Raw genomic sequence first — 18,474 nt, 5'->3', positions numbered from 1 at the left:
AACCCCAAGAGTTCCTCTTCACTGAACCAAATATAGAACCCCAAGAGTTCCTCTTCACTGAGCCAAATATAGAACCCCAAGAGGCCTCTTCACTGAGCCAAATATAGAACCCTAAGAGTTCCTCTTCACTGAACCAAATATAGAACCCTAAGAGTTCCTGTTCACTGAACCAAATATAGGACCCCAAGAGTTCCTCTTCACTGAACCAAATATAGAACCCCAAGAGTTCCTCTTCACTGAGCCAAAATGTGTTTCATATCGAACCCTGTATGGTGCCGTTGATGAATTATTGCTGATTCTAATAGTCATATTCCTAGCTAAGAATATGATGTAATACACAATGAAATCATTATGTGCAAACATAGTTTGTAAATATTCCCAGGTGGCCAGTGAGGAATGATGACCCAGTTCAATCTTGGTACCAACTCTGCCTGACTTCTTTATGGAACAGAATAGTATGGGTTGTTGTCTGTCTTCTTTATGGAACAGAATAGTATGGGTTGTTGTCTGTCTTTATGGACCAGAATAGTATGGGCTGTTGTCTGTCTTCTTTATGGAACAGAATAGTATGGGTTGTTGTCTGTCTTCTTTATGGAACAGAATAGTATGGGTTGTTGTTTACCTGACTTCTTTATGGAACAGAATAGTATGGGTTGTTGTCTGGCTGTCTTTATGGAACAGAATAGTATGGGTTGTTGTCTGGCTGTCTTTATGGAACAGAATTGTATGGGTTGTTGTCTGGCTGTCTTCTTTATGGAACAGAATAGTATGGGTTGTTGTCTGCCTGACTTCTTTATGGAACAGAATAGTATGGGTTGTTGTTTGCCTGACTTCTTTATGGAACAGAATAGTATGGGTTGTTGTCTGTCTGTCTTTATGGAACAGAATAGTATGGGTTGTTGTCTGGCTGTCCTTATGGAACAGAATAGTATGGGTTGTTGTCTGTCTTCTCTATGGAACAGAATAGTATGGGTTGTTGTCTGGCTGTCTTCTTTATGGAACAGAATAGTGTGGGTTGTTGTCTGCCTGACTTCTTTATGGAACAGAATAGTATGAGTTGTTGTCTGGCTGTCTTCTTTATGGAACAGAATAGTATGGGTTGTTGGCTGTCTTCTTAATGGAACAGAATAGAATGGGTTGTTGTCTGTCTTCTTTATGGAACAGAATAGTGTGGGTTGTTGTCTGCCTGACTTCTTTATGGAACAGAATAGTATGGGTTGTTGTCTGTCTTTATGGAACAGAATAGTATGGGTTGTTGTCTGTCTGTCTTCTTTATGGAACAGAATAGTATGGGTTGTTGTCTGTCTTTATGGAACAGAATAGTATGGGTTGTTGTCTGTCTGTCGTCTTTATGGAACAGAATAGTATGGGTTGTTGTCTGTCTTCTTTATGGAACAGAATAGTATGGGTTGTTGTCTGTCTTTATGGAACAGAATAGTATGGGTTGTTGTCTGACTTCTTTATGGAACAGAATAGTATGGGTTGTTGTCTGTCTTCTTTATGGAACAGAATAGTATGGGTTGTTGTCTGTCGTCTTTATGGAACAGAATATTATGGGTTGTTGTCTGTCTTCTTTATGGAACAGAATAGTATGGGTTGTTGTCTGTCTTCTTTATGGAACAGAATAGTATGGGTTGTTGTCTGGCTGTATTTATGGAACAGAATAGTATGGGTTGTTGTCTGTCTTCTTTATGGAACAGAATAGTATGGGTTGTTGTCTGGCTGACTTCTTTATGGAACAGAATAGTATGGGTTGTTCTCTGTCTTCTTTATGGAACCGAATAGTGTGGGTTGTTGTCTGTCTTCTTTATGGAACAGAATAGTATGGGTTGTTGTCTGAATTCTTTATGGAACAGAATAGTATGGGTTGTTGTCTGTCTTCTTTATGGAACAGAATAGTATGGGTTGTTGTCTGTCTGTCTTCTTTATGGAACAGAATAGTATGGGTTGTTGTCTGTCTTTATGGACCAGAATAGTATGGGCTGTTGTCTGTCTTCTTTATGGAACAGAATAGTATGGGTTGTTGTCTGTCTTCTTTATGGAACAGAATAGTATGGGTTGTTGTCTGTCTTCTTTATGGAACAGAATAATTTGGGTTGTTTTCTGTCTGTCTTCTTTATGGAACAGAATAGTATGGGTTGTTGTCTGGCTGACTTTATGGAACAGAATAGTATGGGTTGTTGTTTACCTGACTTCTTTATGGAACAGAATAGTATGGGTTGTTGTCTGGCTGTCTTTATGGAACAGAATAGTATGGGTTGTTGTCTGGCTGTCTTTATGGAAAATAATAGTATGGGTTGTTGTCTGGCTGTCTTTATGGAACAGAATAGTGTGGGTTGTTGTCTGTCCTTATGGAACAGAATAGTATGGGTTGTTGTCTGGCTGTCTTCTTTATGGAACAGAATAGTATGGGTTGTTGTCTGGCTGTCTTTATGGAACAGAATTGTATGGGTTGTTGTCTGGCTGTCTTCTTTATGGAACAGAATAGTATGGGTTGTTGTCTGCCTGACTTCTTTATGGAACAGAATAGTATGGGTTGTTGTTTGCCTGACTTCTTTATGGAACAGAATAGTATGGGTTGTTGTCTGGCTGTCTTTATGGAACAGAATAGTATGGGTTGTTGTCTGGCTGTCTTCTTTATGGAACAGAATAGTATGGGTTGTTGTCTGTCTTCTTTATGGAACAGAATAGTGTGGGTTGTTGTCTGTCTTCTTTATGGAACAGAATAGTATGGGTTGTTGTCTGTCTGTCGTCTTTATGGAACAGAATAGTATGGGTTGTTGTCTGCCTGACTTCTTTATGGAATAGAATAGTATGGGTTGTTGTCTGCCTGACTTCTTTATGGAACAGAATAGTATGGGTTGTTGTCTGTCTGTCTTTATGGAACAGAATAGTATGGGTTGTTGTCTGGCTGTCCTTATGGAACAGAATAGTATGGGTTGTTGTCTGTCTTCTTTATGGAACAGAATAGTATGGGTTGTTGTCTGGCTGTCTTCTTTATGGAACAGAATAGTATGGGTTGTTGTCTGTCTTCTTTATGGAACAGAATAGTGTGGGTTGTTGTCTGCCTGACTTCTTTATGGAACAGAATAGTATGAGTTGTTGTCTGGCTGTCTTCTTTATGGAACAGAATAGTATGGGTTGTTGTCTGGCTGTCTTTATGGAACAGAATAGTATGGGTTGTTGGCTGTCTTCTTAATGGAACAGAATAGTATGGGTTGTTCTCTGGCTGTCTTCTTTATGGAACAGAATAGAATGGGTTGTTGTCTGTCTTCTTTATGGAACAGAATAGTGTGGGTTGTTGTCTGCCTGACTTCTTTATGGAACAGAATAGTATGGGTTGTTGTCTGTCTTTATGGAACAGAATAGTATGGGTTGTTGTCTGTCTGTCGTCTTTATGGAACAGAATAGTATGGGTTGTTGTCTGTCTTCTTTATGGAACAGAATAGTATGGGTTGTTGTCTGTCTTTATGGAACAGAATAGTATGGGTTGTTGTCTGACTTCTTTATGGAACAGAATAGTATGGGTTGTTGTCTGTCTTCTTTATGGAACAGAATAGTATGGGTTGTTGTCTGTCGTCTTTATGGAACAGAATATTATGGGTTGTTGTCTGTCTTCTTTATGGAACAGAATAGTATGGGTTGTTGTCTGGCTGTCTTTATGGAACAGAATTGTATGGGTTGTTGTCTGGCTGTCTTCTTTATGGAACAGAATAGTATGGGTTGTTCTCTGTCTTCTTTATGGAACCGAATAGTGTGGGTTGTTGTCTGTCTTCTTTATGGAACAGAATAGTATGGGTTGTTGTCTGAATTCTTTATGGAACAGAATAGTATGGGTTGTTGTCTGTCTTCTTTATGGAACAGAATAGTATGGGTTGTTGTCTGTCTGTCTTCTTTATGGAACAGAATAGTATGGGTTGTTGTCTGTCGTCTTTATGGAACAGAATAGTATGGGTTGTTGTCTATCTTCTTTATGGAACAGAATAGTATGGGTTGTTGTCTGGCTGACTTCTTTATGGAACAGAATAGTATGGGTTGTTCTCTGTCTTCTTTATGGAACCGAATAGTGTGGGTTGTTGTCTGTCTTCTTTATGGAACAGAATAGTATGGGTTGTTGTCTGTCTTCTTTATGGAACAGAATAGTATGGGTTGTTGTCTGTCTGTCTTCTTTATGGAACAGAATAGTATGGGTTGTTGTCTGTCGTCTTTATGGAACAGAATAGTATGGGTTGTTGTCTGTCTTCTTTATGGAACAGAATAGTATGGGTTGTTGTCTGTCTTCTTTATGGAACAGAATAGTATGGGTTGTTGTCTGTCTTCTTTATGGAACAGAATAGTATGGGTTGTTGTCTGGCTGACTTCTTTATGGAACAGAATAGTATGGGTTGTTGTCTGTCTGTCTTTATGGAACAGAATAGTATGGGTTGTTGTCTGGCTGTCTTTATGGAACAGAATAGTATGGGTTGTTGTCTGTCTGTCTTTATGGAACAGAATAGTATGGGTTGTTGTCTGTCTTCTTTATGGAACAGAATAGTATGGGTTGTTGTCTGTCTTCTTTATGGAACAGAATAGTATGGGTTGTTGTCTGTCTTCTTTATGGAACAGAATAGTATGGGTTGTTGTCTGGCTGACTTCTTTATGGAACAGAATAGTATGGGTTGTTGTCTGTCTGTCTTTATGGAACAGAATAGTATGGGTTGTTGTCTGGCTGTCTTTATGGAACAGAATAGTATGGGTTGTTGTCTGTCTGTCTTTATGGAACAGAATAGTATGGGTTGTTGTCTGTCTGTCTTCTTTATGGAACAGAATAGTATGGGTTGTTGTCTGTCTTCTTTATGGAACAGAATAGTATGGGTTGTTGTCTGACTTCTTTATGGAACAGAATAGTATGGGTTGTTGTCTGGCTGTCTTTATGGAACAGAATAGTATGGGTTGTTGTCTGTCTGTCTTCTTTATGGAACAGAATAGTATGGGTTGTTGTCTGTCTACTTTATGGAACAGAATAGTATGGGTTGTTGTCTGGCTGACTTCTTTATGGAACAGAATAGTATGGGTTGTTGTCTGTCTGTCTTTATGGAGCAGAATAGTATGGGTTGTTGTCTGGCTGTCTTTATGGAACAGAATAGTATGGGTTGTTGTCTGTCTGTCTTTATGGAACAGAATAGTATGGGTTGTTGTCTGTCTTCTTTATGGAACAGAATAGTATGGGTTGTTGTCTGACTTCTTTATGGAACAGAATGGTATGGGTTGTTGTCTGGCTGTCTTTATGGAACAGAATAGTATGGGTTGTTGTCTGTCTGTCTTCTTTATGGAACAGAATAGTATGGGTTGTTGTCTGTCTTCTTTATGGAACAGAATAGTGTGGGTTGTTGTCTGCCTGACTTCTTTATAGAACAGAATAGTATGAGTTGTTGTCTGGCTGTCTTCTTTATGGAACAGAATAGTATGGGTTGTTGTCTGGCTGTCTTTATGGAACAGAATAGTATGGGTTGTTGGCTGTCTTCTTAATGGAACAGAATAGTATGGGTTGTTGTCTGGCTGTCTTCTTTATGGAACAGAATAGAATGGGTTGTTGTCTGTCTTCTTTATGGAACAGAATAGTGTGGGTTGTTGTCTGCCTGACTTCTTTATGGAACAGAATAGTATGGGTTGTTGTCTGTCTTTATGGAACAGAATAGTATGGGTTGTTGTCTGTCTGTCGTCTTTATGGAACAGAATAGTATGGGTTGTTGTCTGTCTTCTTTATGGAACAGAATAGTATGGGTTGTTGTCTGTCTTTATGGAACAGAATAGTATGGGTTGTTGTCTGACTTCTTTATGGAACAGAATAGTATGGGTTGTTGTCTGTCTTCTTTATGGAACAGAATAGTATGGGTTGTTGTCTGTCGTCTTTATGGAACAGAATATTATGGGTTGTTGTCTGTCTTCTTTATGGAACAGAATAGTATGGGTTGTTGTCTGGCTGTCTTTATGGAACAGAATTGTATGGGTTGTTGTCTGGCTGTCTTCTTTATGGAACAGAATAGTATGGGTTGTTCTCTGTCTTCTTTATGGAACCGAATAGTGTGGGTTGTTGTCTGTCTTCTTTATGGAACAGAATAGTATGGGTTGTTGTCTGAATTCTTTATGGAACAGAATAGTATGGGTTGTTGTCTGTCTTCTTTATGGAACAGAATAGTATGGGTTGTTGTCTGTCTGTCTTCTTTATGGAACAGAATAGTATGGGTTGTTGTCTGTCGTCTTTATGGAACAGAATAGTATGGGTTGTTGTCTGTCTTCTTTATGGAACAGAATAGTATGGGTTGTTGTCTGTCTGTCTTCTTTATGGAACAGAATAGTATGGGTTGTTGTCTGTCTACTTTATGGAACAGAATAGTATGGGTTGTTGTCTGGCTGACTTCTTTATGGAACAGAATAGTATGGGTTGTTGTCTGTCTGTCTTTATGGAGCAGAATAGTATGGGTTGTTGTCTGGCTGTCTTTATGGAACAGAATAGTATGGGTTGTTGTCTGTCTGTCTTTATGGAACAGAATAGTATGGGTTGTTGTCTGTCTTCTTTATGGAACAGAATAGTATGGGTTGTTGTCTGACTTCTTTATGGAACAGAATAGTATGGGTTGTTGTCTGGCTGTCTTTATGGAACAGAATAGTATGGGTTGTTGTCTGTCTGTCTTCTTTATGGAACAGAATAGTATGGGTTGTTGTCTGTCTTCTTTATGGAACAGAATAGTATGGGTTGTTGTCTGACTTCTTTATGGAACAGAATAGTATGGGTTGTTGTCTGGCTGTCTTTATGGAACATAATAGTATGGGTTGTTGTCTGTCTGTCTTCTTTATGGAACAGAATAGTATGGGTTGTTGTCTGGCTGTCCTTATGGAACAGAATAGTATGGGTTGTTGTCTGTCTTCTTTATGGAACAGAATAGTATGGGTTGTTGTCTGTCTGTCTTCTTTATGGAACAGAATAGTATGGGTTGTTGTCTGTCGTCTTTATGGAACAGAATAGTATGGGTTGTTGTCTATCTTCTTTATGGAACAGAATAGTATGGGTTGTTGTCTGGCTGACTTCTTTATGGAACAGAATAGTATGGGTTGTTCTCTGTCTTCTTTATGGAACCGAATAGTGTGGGTTGTTGTCTGTCTTCTTTATGGAACAGAATAGTATGGGTTGTTGTCTGTCTTCTTTATGGAACAGAATAGTATGGGTTGTTGTCTGTCTGTCTTCTTTATGGAACAGAATAGTATGGGTTGTTGTCTGTCGTCTTTATGGAACAGAATAGTATGGGTTGTTGTCTGTCTTCTTTATGGAACAGAATAGTATGGGTTGTTGTCTGTCTTCTTTATGGAACAGAATAGTATGGGTTGTTGTCTGTCTTCTTTATGGAACAGAATAGTATGGGTTGTTGTCTGGCTGACTTCTTTATGGAACAGAATAGTATGGGTTGTTGTCTGTCTGTCTTTATGGAACAGAATAGTATGGGTTGTTGTCTGGCTGTCTTTATGGAACAGAATAGTATGGGTTGTTGTCTGTCTGTCTTTATGGAACAGAATAGTATGGGTTGTTGTCTGTCTTCTTTATGGAACAGAATAGTATGGGTTGTTGTCTGTCTTCTTTATGGAACAGAATAGTATGGGTTGTTGTCTGTCTTCTTTATGGAACAGAATAGTATGGGTTGTTGTCTGGCTGACTTCTTTATGGAACAGAATAGTATGGGTTGTTGTCTGTCTGTCTTTATGGAACAGAATAGTATGGGTTGTTGTCTGGCTGTCTTTATGGAACAGAATAGTATGGGTTGTTGTCTGTCTGTCTTTATGGAACAGAATAGTATGGGTTGTTGTCTGTCTGTCTTCTTTATGGAACAGAATAGTATGGGTTGTTGTCTGTCTTCTTTATGGAACAGAATAGTATGGGTTGTTGTCTGACTTCTTTATGGAACAGAATAGTATGGGTTGTTGTCTGGCTGTCTTTATGGAACAGAATAGTATGGGTTGTTGTCTGTCTGTCTTCTTTATGGAACAGAATAGTATGGGTTGTTGTCTGTCTACTTTATGGAACAGAATAGTATGGGTTGTTGTCTGGCTGACTTCTTTATGGAACAGAATAGTATGGGTTGTTGTCTGTCTGTCTTTATGGAGCAGAATAGTATGGGTTGTTGTCTGGCTGTCTTTATGGAACAGAATAGTATGGGTTGTTGTCTGTCTGTCTTTATGGAACAGAATAGTATGGGTTGTTGTCTGTCTTCTTTATGGAACAGAATAGTATGGGTTGTTGTCTGACTTCTTTATGGAACAGAATGGTATGGGTTGTTGTCTGGCTGTCTTTATGGAACAGAATAGTATGGGTTGTTGTCTGTCTGTCTTCTTTATGGAACAGAATAGTATGGGTTGTTGTCTGTCTTCTTTATGGAACAGAATAGTGTGGGTTGTTGTCTGCCTGACTTCTTTATAGAACAGAATAGTATGAGTTGTTGTCTGGCTGTCTTCTTTATGGAACAGAATAGTATGGGTTGTTGTCTGGCTGTCTTTATGGAACAGAATAGTATGGGTTGTTGGCTGTCTTCTTAATGGAACAGAATAGTATGGGTTGTTGTCTGGCTGTCTTCTTTATGGAACAGAATAGAATGGGTTGTTGTCTGTCTTCTTTATGGAACAGAATAGTGTGGGTTGTTGTCTGCCTGACTTCTTTATGGAACAGAATAGTATGGGTTGTTGTCTGTCTTTATGGAACAGAATAGTATGGGTTGTTGTCTGTCTGTTCTTTATGGAACAGAATAGTATGGGTTGTTGTCTGTCTTCTTTATGGAACAGAATAGTATGGGTTGTTGTCTGTCTTTATGGAACAGAATAGTATGGGTTGTTGTCTGACTTCTTTATGGAACAGAATAGTATGGGTTGTTGTCTGTCTTCTTTATGGAACAGAATAGTATGGGTTGTTGTCTGTCGTCTTTATGGAACAGAATATTATGGGTTGTTGTCTGTCTTCTTTATGGAACAGAATAGTATGGGTTGTTGTCTGGCTGTCTTTATGGAACAGAATTGATGGGTTGTTGTCTGGCTGTCTTCTTTATGGAACAGAATAGTATGGGTTGTTCTCTGTCTTCTTTATGGAACCGAATAGTGTGGGTTGTTGTCTGTCTTCTTTATGGAACAGAATAGTATGGGTTGTTGTCTTTATGGAACAGAATAGTATGGGTTGTTGTCTGTCTTCTTTATGGAACAGAATAGTATGGGTTGTTGTCTGTCTGTCTTCTTTATGGAACAGAATAGTATGGGTTGTTGTCTGTCGTCTTTATGGAACAGAATAGTATGGGTTGTTGTCTGTCTTCTTTATGGAACAGAATAGTATGGGTTGTTGTCTGTCTGTCTTCTTTATGGAACAGAATAGTATGGGTTGTTGTCTGTCTACTTTATGGAACAGAATAGTATGGGTTGTTGTCTGGCTGACTTCTTTATGGAACAGAATAGTATGGGTTGTTGTCTGTCTGTCTTTATGGAGCAGAATAGTATGGGTTGTTGTCTGGCTGTCTTTATGGAACAGAATAGTATGGGTTGTTGTCTGTCTGTCTTTATGGAACAGAATAGTATGGGTTGTTGTCTGTCTTCTTTATGGAACAGAATAGTATGGGTTGTTGTCTGACTTCTTTATGGAACAGAATAGTATGGGTTGTTGTCTGGCTGTCTTTATGGAACAGAATAGTATGGGTTGTTGTCTGTCTGTCTTCTTTATGGAACAGAATAGTATGGGTTGTTGTCTGTCTTCTTTATGGAACAGAATAGTATGGGTTGTTGTCTGACTTCTTTATGGAACAGAATAGTATGGGTTGTTGTCTGGCTGTCTTTATGGAACATAATAGTATGGGTTGTTGTCTGTCTGTCTTCTTTATGGAACAGAATAGTATGGGTTGTTGTCTGTCTTCTTTATGGAACAGAATAGTATGGGTTGTTGTCTGTCTTCTTTATGGAACAGAATAGTATGGGTTGTTGTCTGGCTGTCTTTATGGAACAGAATAGTATGGGTTGTTGTCTGCATTCCTGAGAAGATAAAAGGAGCAAAACAAAAGTTAATGTTCAGAAACAAACGTGAGTTAATCTGCCAAAATGAAGACAATGTAATTTAGACATATAAATCTGATGCTGCACATTTAGCTGACCCAACGTTACAACGTATTGATAGGTGCTTTGGAAACATGCTGAAGTACGGACCGACTAATGGGAACATGTCTACAACTTCATCAGAAATCTGCCAAACTATCCTAAATAAGTGACATGCTATATGGTGTTTATCAGTGCATTACCCAACATCCTTAGCTTGCTAGCTAACATTACATCCATGTGTTTACCAGTGATGCTAGCTAGCAACAGGCTGGCTACAACAAGCTAAAACAAGCTGGGTTTACACAACCAACGAATTTCTGCACATACTGGAGAAGTGTGCCCTTCACGGATGAATCCGTTTCAACTGTTCCCGGGCAGATGGTGTGGGCAAGTGGTTTTCTGATGTCAGAGTTTTGAACAGAGTAGTACCCCATGGTGGCAGTGGGGGTTCTGGTATGAGCAGGCATGAAGCTACGGACAAGGAACACAATGTGAATGAACAGAGATGCCGTGACGACGTCCTGTAGCCCATTGTCGTGCTTGATCTCCATATGTAATACTTTCTGGTGTGTGTATCACTGACTGTGTGTGTGTGTCTTGTGTTGCAGGAAGAGGAGATGCCGGAGGTAGAGATAGATATTGATGACCTGCTGGAAGTCAACAGTGAAGATGAGAGAGCTGTCAAACTACAGGTAAATTGTATTTATTTATTAATATTTTGGGCGGGGGGAGGGGTAGATCAGCTTGAATTCTGATGCAATTTTCTGCATCATTTCCAACCCCCCATATATTTATTTTGTAAATATACACAGTCAAAAGTTTGGACACACTTACTCATTCAAGGGTTTTTCTTTATTTAAAAAAAACTATTTTCTACATTGTAGAATAATAGTGAAGACATCAACACTATAAAATAACACATTTGGAATAATGTAGTAACCAAAAAAGTTTTAAAGAAATCAAATATATATTTTAGATTCTTCAAATTAGCCAACCCTTTGCCTTGTTGACAGCTGTCATGACTGTCCTGTGAGGATCACAATGGATCAGCTTGGAAATGGCTGACAATAGCTCGACGCTCTCTCACCCGTAAAGGGGGGAACTGTGGAGGGAACTGTGGGGTTTTTGACACCTCTACACCTGGTAGTAAATTTAGGCAGGAGAGAGCTGTCTCTTTACCCTTTAGTATCAAGCAAAGGAATAGTCTAGAGTCTAGAGAGATTTTTGCCTGCCCAACTAACTAACTTCCAAACATGGATAATGGAAAAATAATTATAACATGAAGAATGTGGGGACCGGTCAGTGGGGAACTATGGAAAACAAATGTAATATTGGTTTTGATTTTGTGATGTCATTAAAAACTGTATTGATCAAATACTGTAACTTGGAAAGGATACCCCTTTATCTGTCAAGTCTCCATCCAATATGTTGTGAACACAGTTTGAACACTGATTAAAGTATTTTTGATGAGATATGAATGTGATTTTAGGAGGGATAAGAGAATCAATATCCTATGAACTGTACATAAGTAAGTAGCCACGCCCTGAGTGAGGTCGGAGAGCATGTCAGTCGGACGGAGCCGTCCCCTTTGATGAGAGTGCATATAAAGCATTGCCGACGAAGAAATTAACTCACCTACCAGAGCAAGACACTGCCAGTCTGCAGCTGTGTGTGTAAAGTGGTTTGGAACTTTGACTATCTACCCGAGGTGGAGAGAGGACGTTAAGTAGCTATTCTGAGGAATGGACACTCACTGGAGACCAGACAACTAAGATGGACATTGTGACCTCTTCTGGACAATCAGAACCTTACACCTACAGGTGACTCAGCCAAAATAGTTTCCAAGAAGAGGTTTCGACGGAGATAGATAACGATCGAAGGCATTCATGATTTCTTACTCCAAACAGCCGGGGGTTCATGGGGAATCTACTTCCGTTACTGTGAGAATAATTCTGTCTCAACGATAAGTGAACCCCCCCCTCCATCTATGTTGTAACAAGCCATCATATTTTGTCAGTCCACTAGGGACCTTTGTCTCATGTAGTAAGTGTTATTCTATGTTATTATTTAGTTAGCTAGTAAATCAGTTGTTAAACCAATTGGTGTAGTACTGAATCATGAGTAAGGCTAGGGTTTTTGCAGATGCATGAGGTTACGACTGTTCAGAATGATGATCTGATAAGAGATTATGATTAATAAGATGACGGTTTATTAATGTATATAATAGATACATTTTGATAGAGTTTAATTCAAGAGATGGTAACTCTTTAAACAACCTCTGCATGATTACATTATTATTTTAATCGGGTAACATTAAACCTAGTTAGTGGATTAAATGAAGTCAGTTAAACCTAGCTAGTGGATTAATTGAATAACAGTCATCAGATTAATGAAGGTAAAGTTACCCCACAGCTTTGCTTCCGGCGCCGACAGAGATGGCCGCCTCGCTTCGCGTTCCTAGGAAACTATGCAGTTTTTTGTTATTTTACGTGTTATTTCTTACATTAGTACCCCAGGTCATCTTAGGTTTCATTACATACAGTCGAGAAGAACTACTGAATATAAGATCAGCGTCAACTCACCATCAGTACGACCAAGAATATGTTTTCCGTGACGCGGATCCTGTGTTCTGCCTTACAAACAGGACAACGGAATGGATCGCATGCAGCGACCCAAGGAAACGACTCCGAAAAAGAGGGAAACGTAGCGGTCTTCTGGTCAGACTCAGGACAAGGGCACATCGCGCACCACTCCCCAGCATTCTTCTTGCCAATGTCCAGTCTCTTGACAACAAGGTTGATGAAATCCGAGCAAGGGTAGCATTCCAGAGGGACATCAGAGACTGCAAAGTTCTCTGCTTCACGGAAACATGGCTTACTGGGAAGACGCTATCCGATGCGGTGCAGCCAACGGGTTTCTCCACGCATCGCGCCGACAGAAACAAACATCTTTCTGGTAAGAAGAGCGGCGGGGGCGTATGCCTCATGACTAACGAGACATGGTGTGATGAAGGAAACATACAGGAACTCAAATCCTTCTGTTCACCTGATTTAGAATTCCTCACAATCAAATGTAGACCGCATTATCTTCCAAGAGAATTCTCTTCGATTATAATCACAGCCGTATATATCCCCCCCCAAGCAGACACATCGATGGCTCTGAACGAACTTTATTTAACTCTTTGCAAACTGGAAACCATTTATCCGGAGGCTGCATTCATTGTAGCTGGGGATTTTAACAAAGCTAATCTGAAAACAAGACTCCCTAAATTTTATCAACATATCGATTGCGCAACCAGGGGTGGTAAAACCTTGGATCATTGTTACTCTAACTTCCGCGACGCATATAAGGCCCTGCCCCGCCCCCCTTTCGGAAAAGCTGACCACGACACCATTTTGTTGATCCCTGCCTACAGGCAGAAACTGAAACAAGAGGCTCCCACGCTGAGGTCTGTCCAATGCTGGTCAGACCAAGCTGACTCCACACTCCAAGACTGCTTACATCACGTGGACTGGGACATGTTTCGTATTGCGTCAGATAAAAATATTGACGAATACGCTGATTCGGTGTGCGAGTTCATTAGAACGTGCGTTGAAGATGTCGTTCCCATAGCAACGATAAAAACATTCCCTAACCAGAAACCGTGGATTGATGGCAGCATTCGCGTGAAACTGAAAGCGCGAACCACTGCTTTTAATCAGGGCAAGGTGTCTGGCAACATGACCGAATACAAACAGTGCAGCTATTCCCTCCGCAAGGCTATTAAACAAGCTAAGCGTCAGTACAGAGACAAAGTAGAATCTCAATTCAACGGCTCAGACACAAGAGGCATGTGGCAGGGTCTACAGTCAATCACGGACTACAAGAAGAAACCCAGCCCAGTCACGGACCAGGATGTCTTGCTCCCAGGCAGACTAAATAACTTTTTTTGCCCGCTTTGAGGACAATACAGTGCCACTGACACGGCCTGCAACGAAAACATGCGGTCTCTCCTTCACTGCAGCCGAGGTGAGTAAGACATTTAAACGTGTTAACCCTCGCAAGGCTGCAGGCCCAGACGGCATCCCCAGCCGCGCCCTCAGAGCATGCGCAGACTAGCTGGCCGGTGTGTTTACGGACATATTCAATCAATCCCTATACCAGTCTGCTGTTCCCACATGCTTCAAGAGGGCCACCATTGTTCCGGTTCCCAAGAAAGCTAAGGTAACTGAGCTAAACGACTACCGCCCCGTAGCACTCACTTCCGTCATCATGAAGTGCTTTGAGAGACTAGTCAAGGACCATATCACCTCCACCCTACCTGACACCCTAGACCCACTCCAATTTGCTTACCGCCCAAATAGGTCCACAGACGATGCAATCTCAACCACACTGCACACTGCCCTAACCCACCTGGACAAGAGCAATACCTATGTGAGAATGCTGTTCATCGACTACAGCTCGGCATGCAAAAACTACCTGCCCTCCAGGACACCTACACCACCCGATGTTACAGGAAGGCCATAAAGATCATCAAGGACATCAACCACTGCCTGTTCACCCCGCTATCATCCAGAAGGCGAGGTCAGTACAGGTGCATCAAAGCTGGGACCGAGAGACTGAAAAAAAACAAAAAAAACAGCTTCTATCTCAAGGCCATCAGACTGTTAAACAGCCACCACTAACATTGAGTGGCTGCTGCCAACACACTGTCATTGACACTGACCCAACTCCAGCCACTTTAATAATGGGAATTGATGGGAAATGTTGTAAATATATCACTAGCCACTTTAAACAATGCTACCTTATATAATGTTACTTACCCTACATTATTCATCTCATATGCATACGTATATACTGTACTCTACATCATCGACTGCATCCTTATGTAATACATGTATCACTAGCCACTTTAACTATGCCACTTTGTTTACTTTGTCTACATTCTCATCTCATATGTATATACTGTACTCGATACCATCTACTGTATGCTGCTCTGTACCATCACTCATTCATATATCCTTATGTACATATTCTTTATCCCCTTACACTGTGTATAAGACAGTAGTTTTGGAATTGTTAGTTAGATTACTTGTTGGTTATCACTGCATTGTCGGAACTAGAAGCACAAGCATTTCGCTACACTCGCATTAACATCTGCTAACCATGTGTATGTGACAAATAACATTTGATTTGATTTTTGATTTGATTTGATTCTTGGCATTCTCTCAACCAGCTTCACCTGGAATGCTTTTCCAACAGTCTTGAACGAGTTCCTATATATGCTGAGCTCATGTTGGCTGCTTTTCCTTCACTCTGTGTTCCGACTCATCCCAAACCATCTCAGTTGGGTTGAGGTCTGGTGACTGTGGAGGCCAGCATATCGCTGTAGAATGCTGTGGTAGCGTTCAAAATACATCCTAGACATTGTCACCAGTAAAGCACCCCACACCATAACACCTCCTCCTCCATGCTTCACAGTGGGAAATACACATGCAGAGATCATCCGTTCACTCACACCGCGTCTCACAAAGACAGGCGGTTGGAACCAAAAATCTCCAATTTGGCCTCATCAGAGCAAAGGACAGATTTCCACCGGTCTAATGTACATTGCTTGTGTTTCTTGGCCAAGGCAAGCCTCTTCTTATTATTGGTGTCCTTTAGTAATGGTTTCTTTGCAGCAATTCAACCATTGAAGGCCTGATTCACACAGTCTCCTCTGAACAGTTGATGTTGAGATGTGTCTGTTTCTTGAACTCGTGTAGCTTTTATTTGTGCTGCAATTTCTGAGGCTCATAACTCTAATGAACGTATCCTCTGCAGCAAAGGGAACTCTGGTATTTTCATTTTTGTGGCGGTCCTCATGAGAGCCAGCTTCATCATAGCTCTTGATGGTTTTTGCGACTGCATTTGAAGAAACTTTCAAAGTTCTTGAAATTGACTGACCTTCATGTCTTAAAGTAATGGTGGACTGAAGTTTCTCTCTGCTAATTTGAGCTCTTGACATAATATGGACTTGGTCTTTTACAAAATAGGGCAAGAAATTCCACAAAGTAACTTTTAACATAGCACAGCAAATGAAATGAAATAAATATATTCAAACACAAGCTTAGCCTTTTGTTAACAACATCTCAGATTTTCAAAATATGCTTTACAGCCAACGCTAGACAAGCATTTGTGTAAGTTTATCAAGGCATAATGCTATGCTAGGCTCTGCTGGCAGCAGGCAACATTTTCACGAAAATAAGAAAAGCAACCAAATTAAATCATTTACCTTTGAAGAACTTCAGATGCTTTCACTCAGGAGACTCCCAGTTAGATAGCAAATGTTCGTTTTTTCCAAAAAGAATATTTTTGTAGGCGGAATAGCTCCCGGTTCTTCATCCTGCTTGGCTGAGAAATCGACCGAAAAATACTTAACCTATAACGCCAAACGTTTTTCAAAATTTGCTCCATAATATCGACAGAAACACGGCAAACGTTGTTTAGGATCCATCCTCAAGGTGTTTTTAACATATGTATTCGATAATATATCCGTCGAGGCAATTGGTTTCTCATAAGAAACGATTGGAAAAATGGCTACCTCAGTATTTTACGCAAGATTTTCTCCGGGAGACACCATGCGTCCACTCGCCCTATATGGTCTCTTACAGCCATTCTCCAATGGAAATGCCTAAAAAGACGTCACAATGCTGTACACACCTTGGGGAAAACGTAAGCTCACTCCTAGCTCCTTCACAGCCATATAAGGAGTTATTGGCATGAGGCAGTTTCAAAAAATGCGGCACTTCCTGATTGGATTTTTATCTGGGTTTCGCCTGTAACATCAGTTCTGTGGCACTCACAGACAATATCTTTGCAGTTTTGGAAACGTCGGAGTGTTTTCTTTCCAAAGCTGTCAATTATATGCATAGTCAAGCATCTGTTCGTGACAAAATATCTTGTTTAAAACGGGAACGTTTTTCATCCAAAAATTAAAATAGCGCCCCCTATATCCAAGAGGTTAATTGAAATGCATTCCAGGTGACTACCTCAGGAAACTGGCTGAGAGAATGCCAAGAGTATGCAAAGCTATCATCAAGAGCGAAGGGTGGCTACTTTTAGGAATCTCAAATATAAAATGTATTTTTTAATTTAACACTTTTTTGGTTACTACATGATTCCATATTGTGTTATTTTCATACTTTTGATGTCTTCACTATTATTCTACAATGTAGAAAATTGTAAAAATAAAAAAAACCCTTGAATGAGTAGGTGTGTCCAAACTTTTGACTGGTACTAAAAAACACACACATATATATATATGTATATATATATATATATATATATATATATATATATATTTATTTACAGTGGGGCAAAAAAGTATTTAGTCAGCCACCAATTGTGCAAGTTCTCCAACTTAAAAAGATGAGAGGCCTGTAATTTTCATCATAGGTACACTTCAACTATGACAGACAAAATGAGAGAAAAAATCCAGAAAATCATATTGTAGGATTTTTTATGAATTTATTTGCAAATTATGGTGGAAAATAAGTATTTGGTCACCTACAAACAAGCACGATTTCTGGCTCTCACAGACCTGTAACTTCTTCTTTAAGAGGCTCCTCTGTCCTCCACTCGTTACCTGTATTAATGGCACCTGTTTGAACTTCTGGCTCTCACAGACCTGTAACTTCTTCTTTAAGAGGCTCCTCTGTCAGTAATAAATTCATTAAAAATCCTACAATGTGATTTTCTGGATTTTTTTTCTCATTTTGTCTGTCATAGTTGAAGTGTCCCAATGTATATCTCACTAGGTCAGGATATTAAACCTCCTCCATGTATATCTCACTAGGTCAGGATATTAAACCTCCTCCATGTATATCTCACTAGGTCAGGATATTAAACCTCCTCCATGTATATCTCACTAGGTCAGGATATTAAACCTCCATGTATATCTCACTAGGTCAGGATATTAAACCTCCTCCATGTATATCTCACTAGGTCAGGATATTAAACCTCCATGTATATCTCACTAGGTCAGGATATTAAACCTCCTCCATGTATATCTCACTAGGTCAGGATATTAAACCTCCATGTATATCTCACTAGGTCAGGATATTAAACCCTCCATGTATATCTCACTAGGTCAGGATATTAAACCTCCTCCATGTATATCTCACTAGGTCAGGTATTAAACCTCCTCCATGTATATCTCACTAGGTCAGGATATTAAACCTCCATGTATATCTCACTAGGTCAGGATATTAAACCTCCTCCATGTATATCTCACTAGCTAGGTCAGGATATTAAACCTCCTCCATCAGGTATATCTCACTAGGTCAGGATATTAAACCTCCATGTATATCTCACTAGGTCAGGATATTAAATCTCCATGTATTATCTCACTAGGTCAGG

At 39.9% G+C, this 18,474-nt stretch overlaps 1 protein-coding gene across 1 annotated transcript in view; it reads left to right on the top strand.

Moving 5' to 3' along the window:
- LOC115119034 (protein phosphatase 1 regulatory subunit 14C-like) overlaps positions 1-18,474 on the top strand; it is a 98,501-nt gene that overhangs the window by 55,066 nt on the left and 24,961 nt on the right. The window contains exon 2 of the mRNA XM_065009424.1: positions 10,704-10,787. Within this exon, the coding sequence (XP_064865496.1) occupies positions 10,704-10,787 (84 nt within the window). The remainder of the gene's footprint in view (positions 1-10,703; positions 10,788-18,474) is intronic.

Source organism: Oncorhynchus nerka, linkage group LG24 (assembly GCF_034236695.1).
Source record: "Oncorhynchus nerka isolate Pitt River linkage group LG24, Oner_Uvic_2.0, whole genome shotgun sequence".
Taxonomy (NCBI): domain Eukaryota; kingdom Metazoa; phylum Chordata; class Actinopteri; order Salmoniformes; family Salmonidae; genus Oncorhynchus; species Oncorhynchus nerka.
The sequence above is the reverse complement of the archived record's forward strand: the minus strand, read 5'-3'. Positions and strand labels throughout refer to the sequence as shown.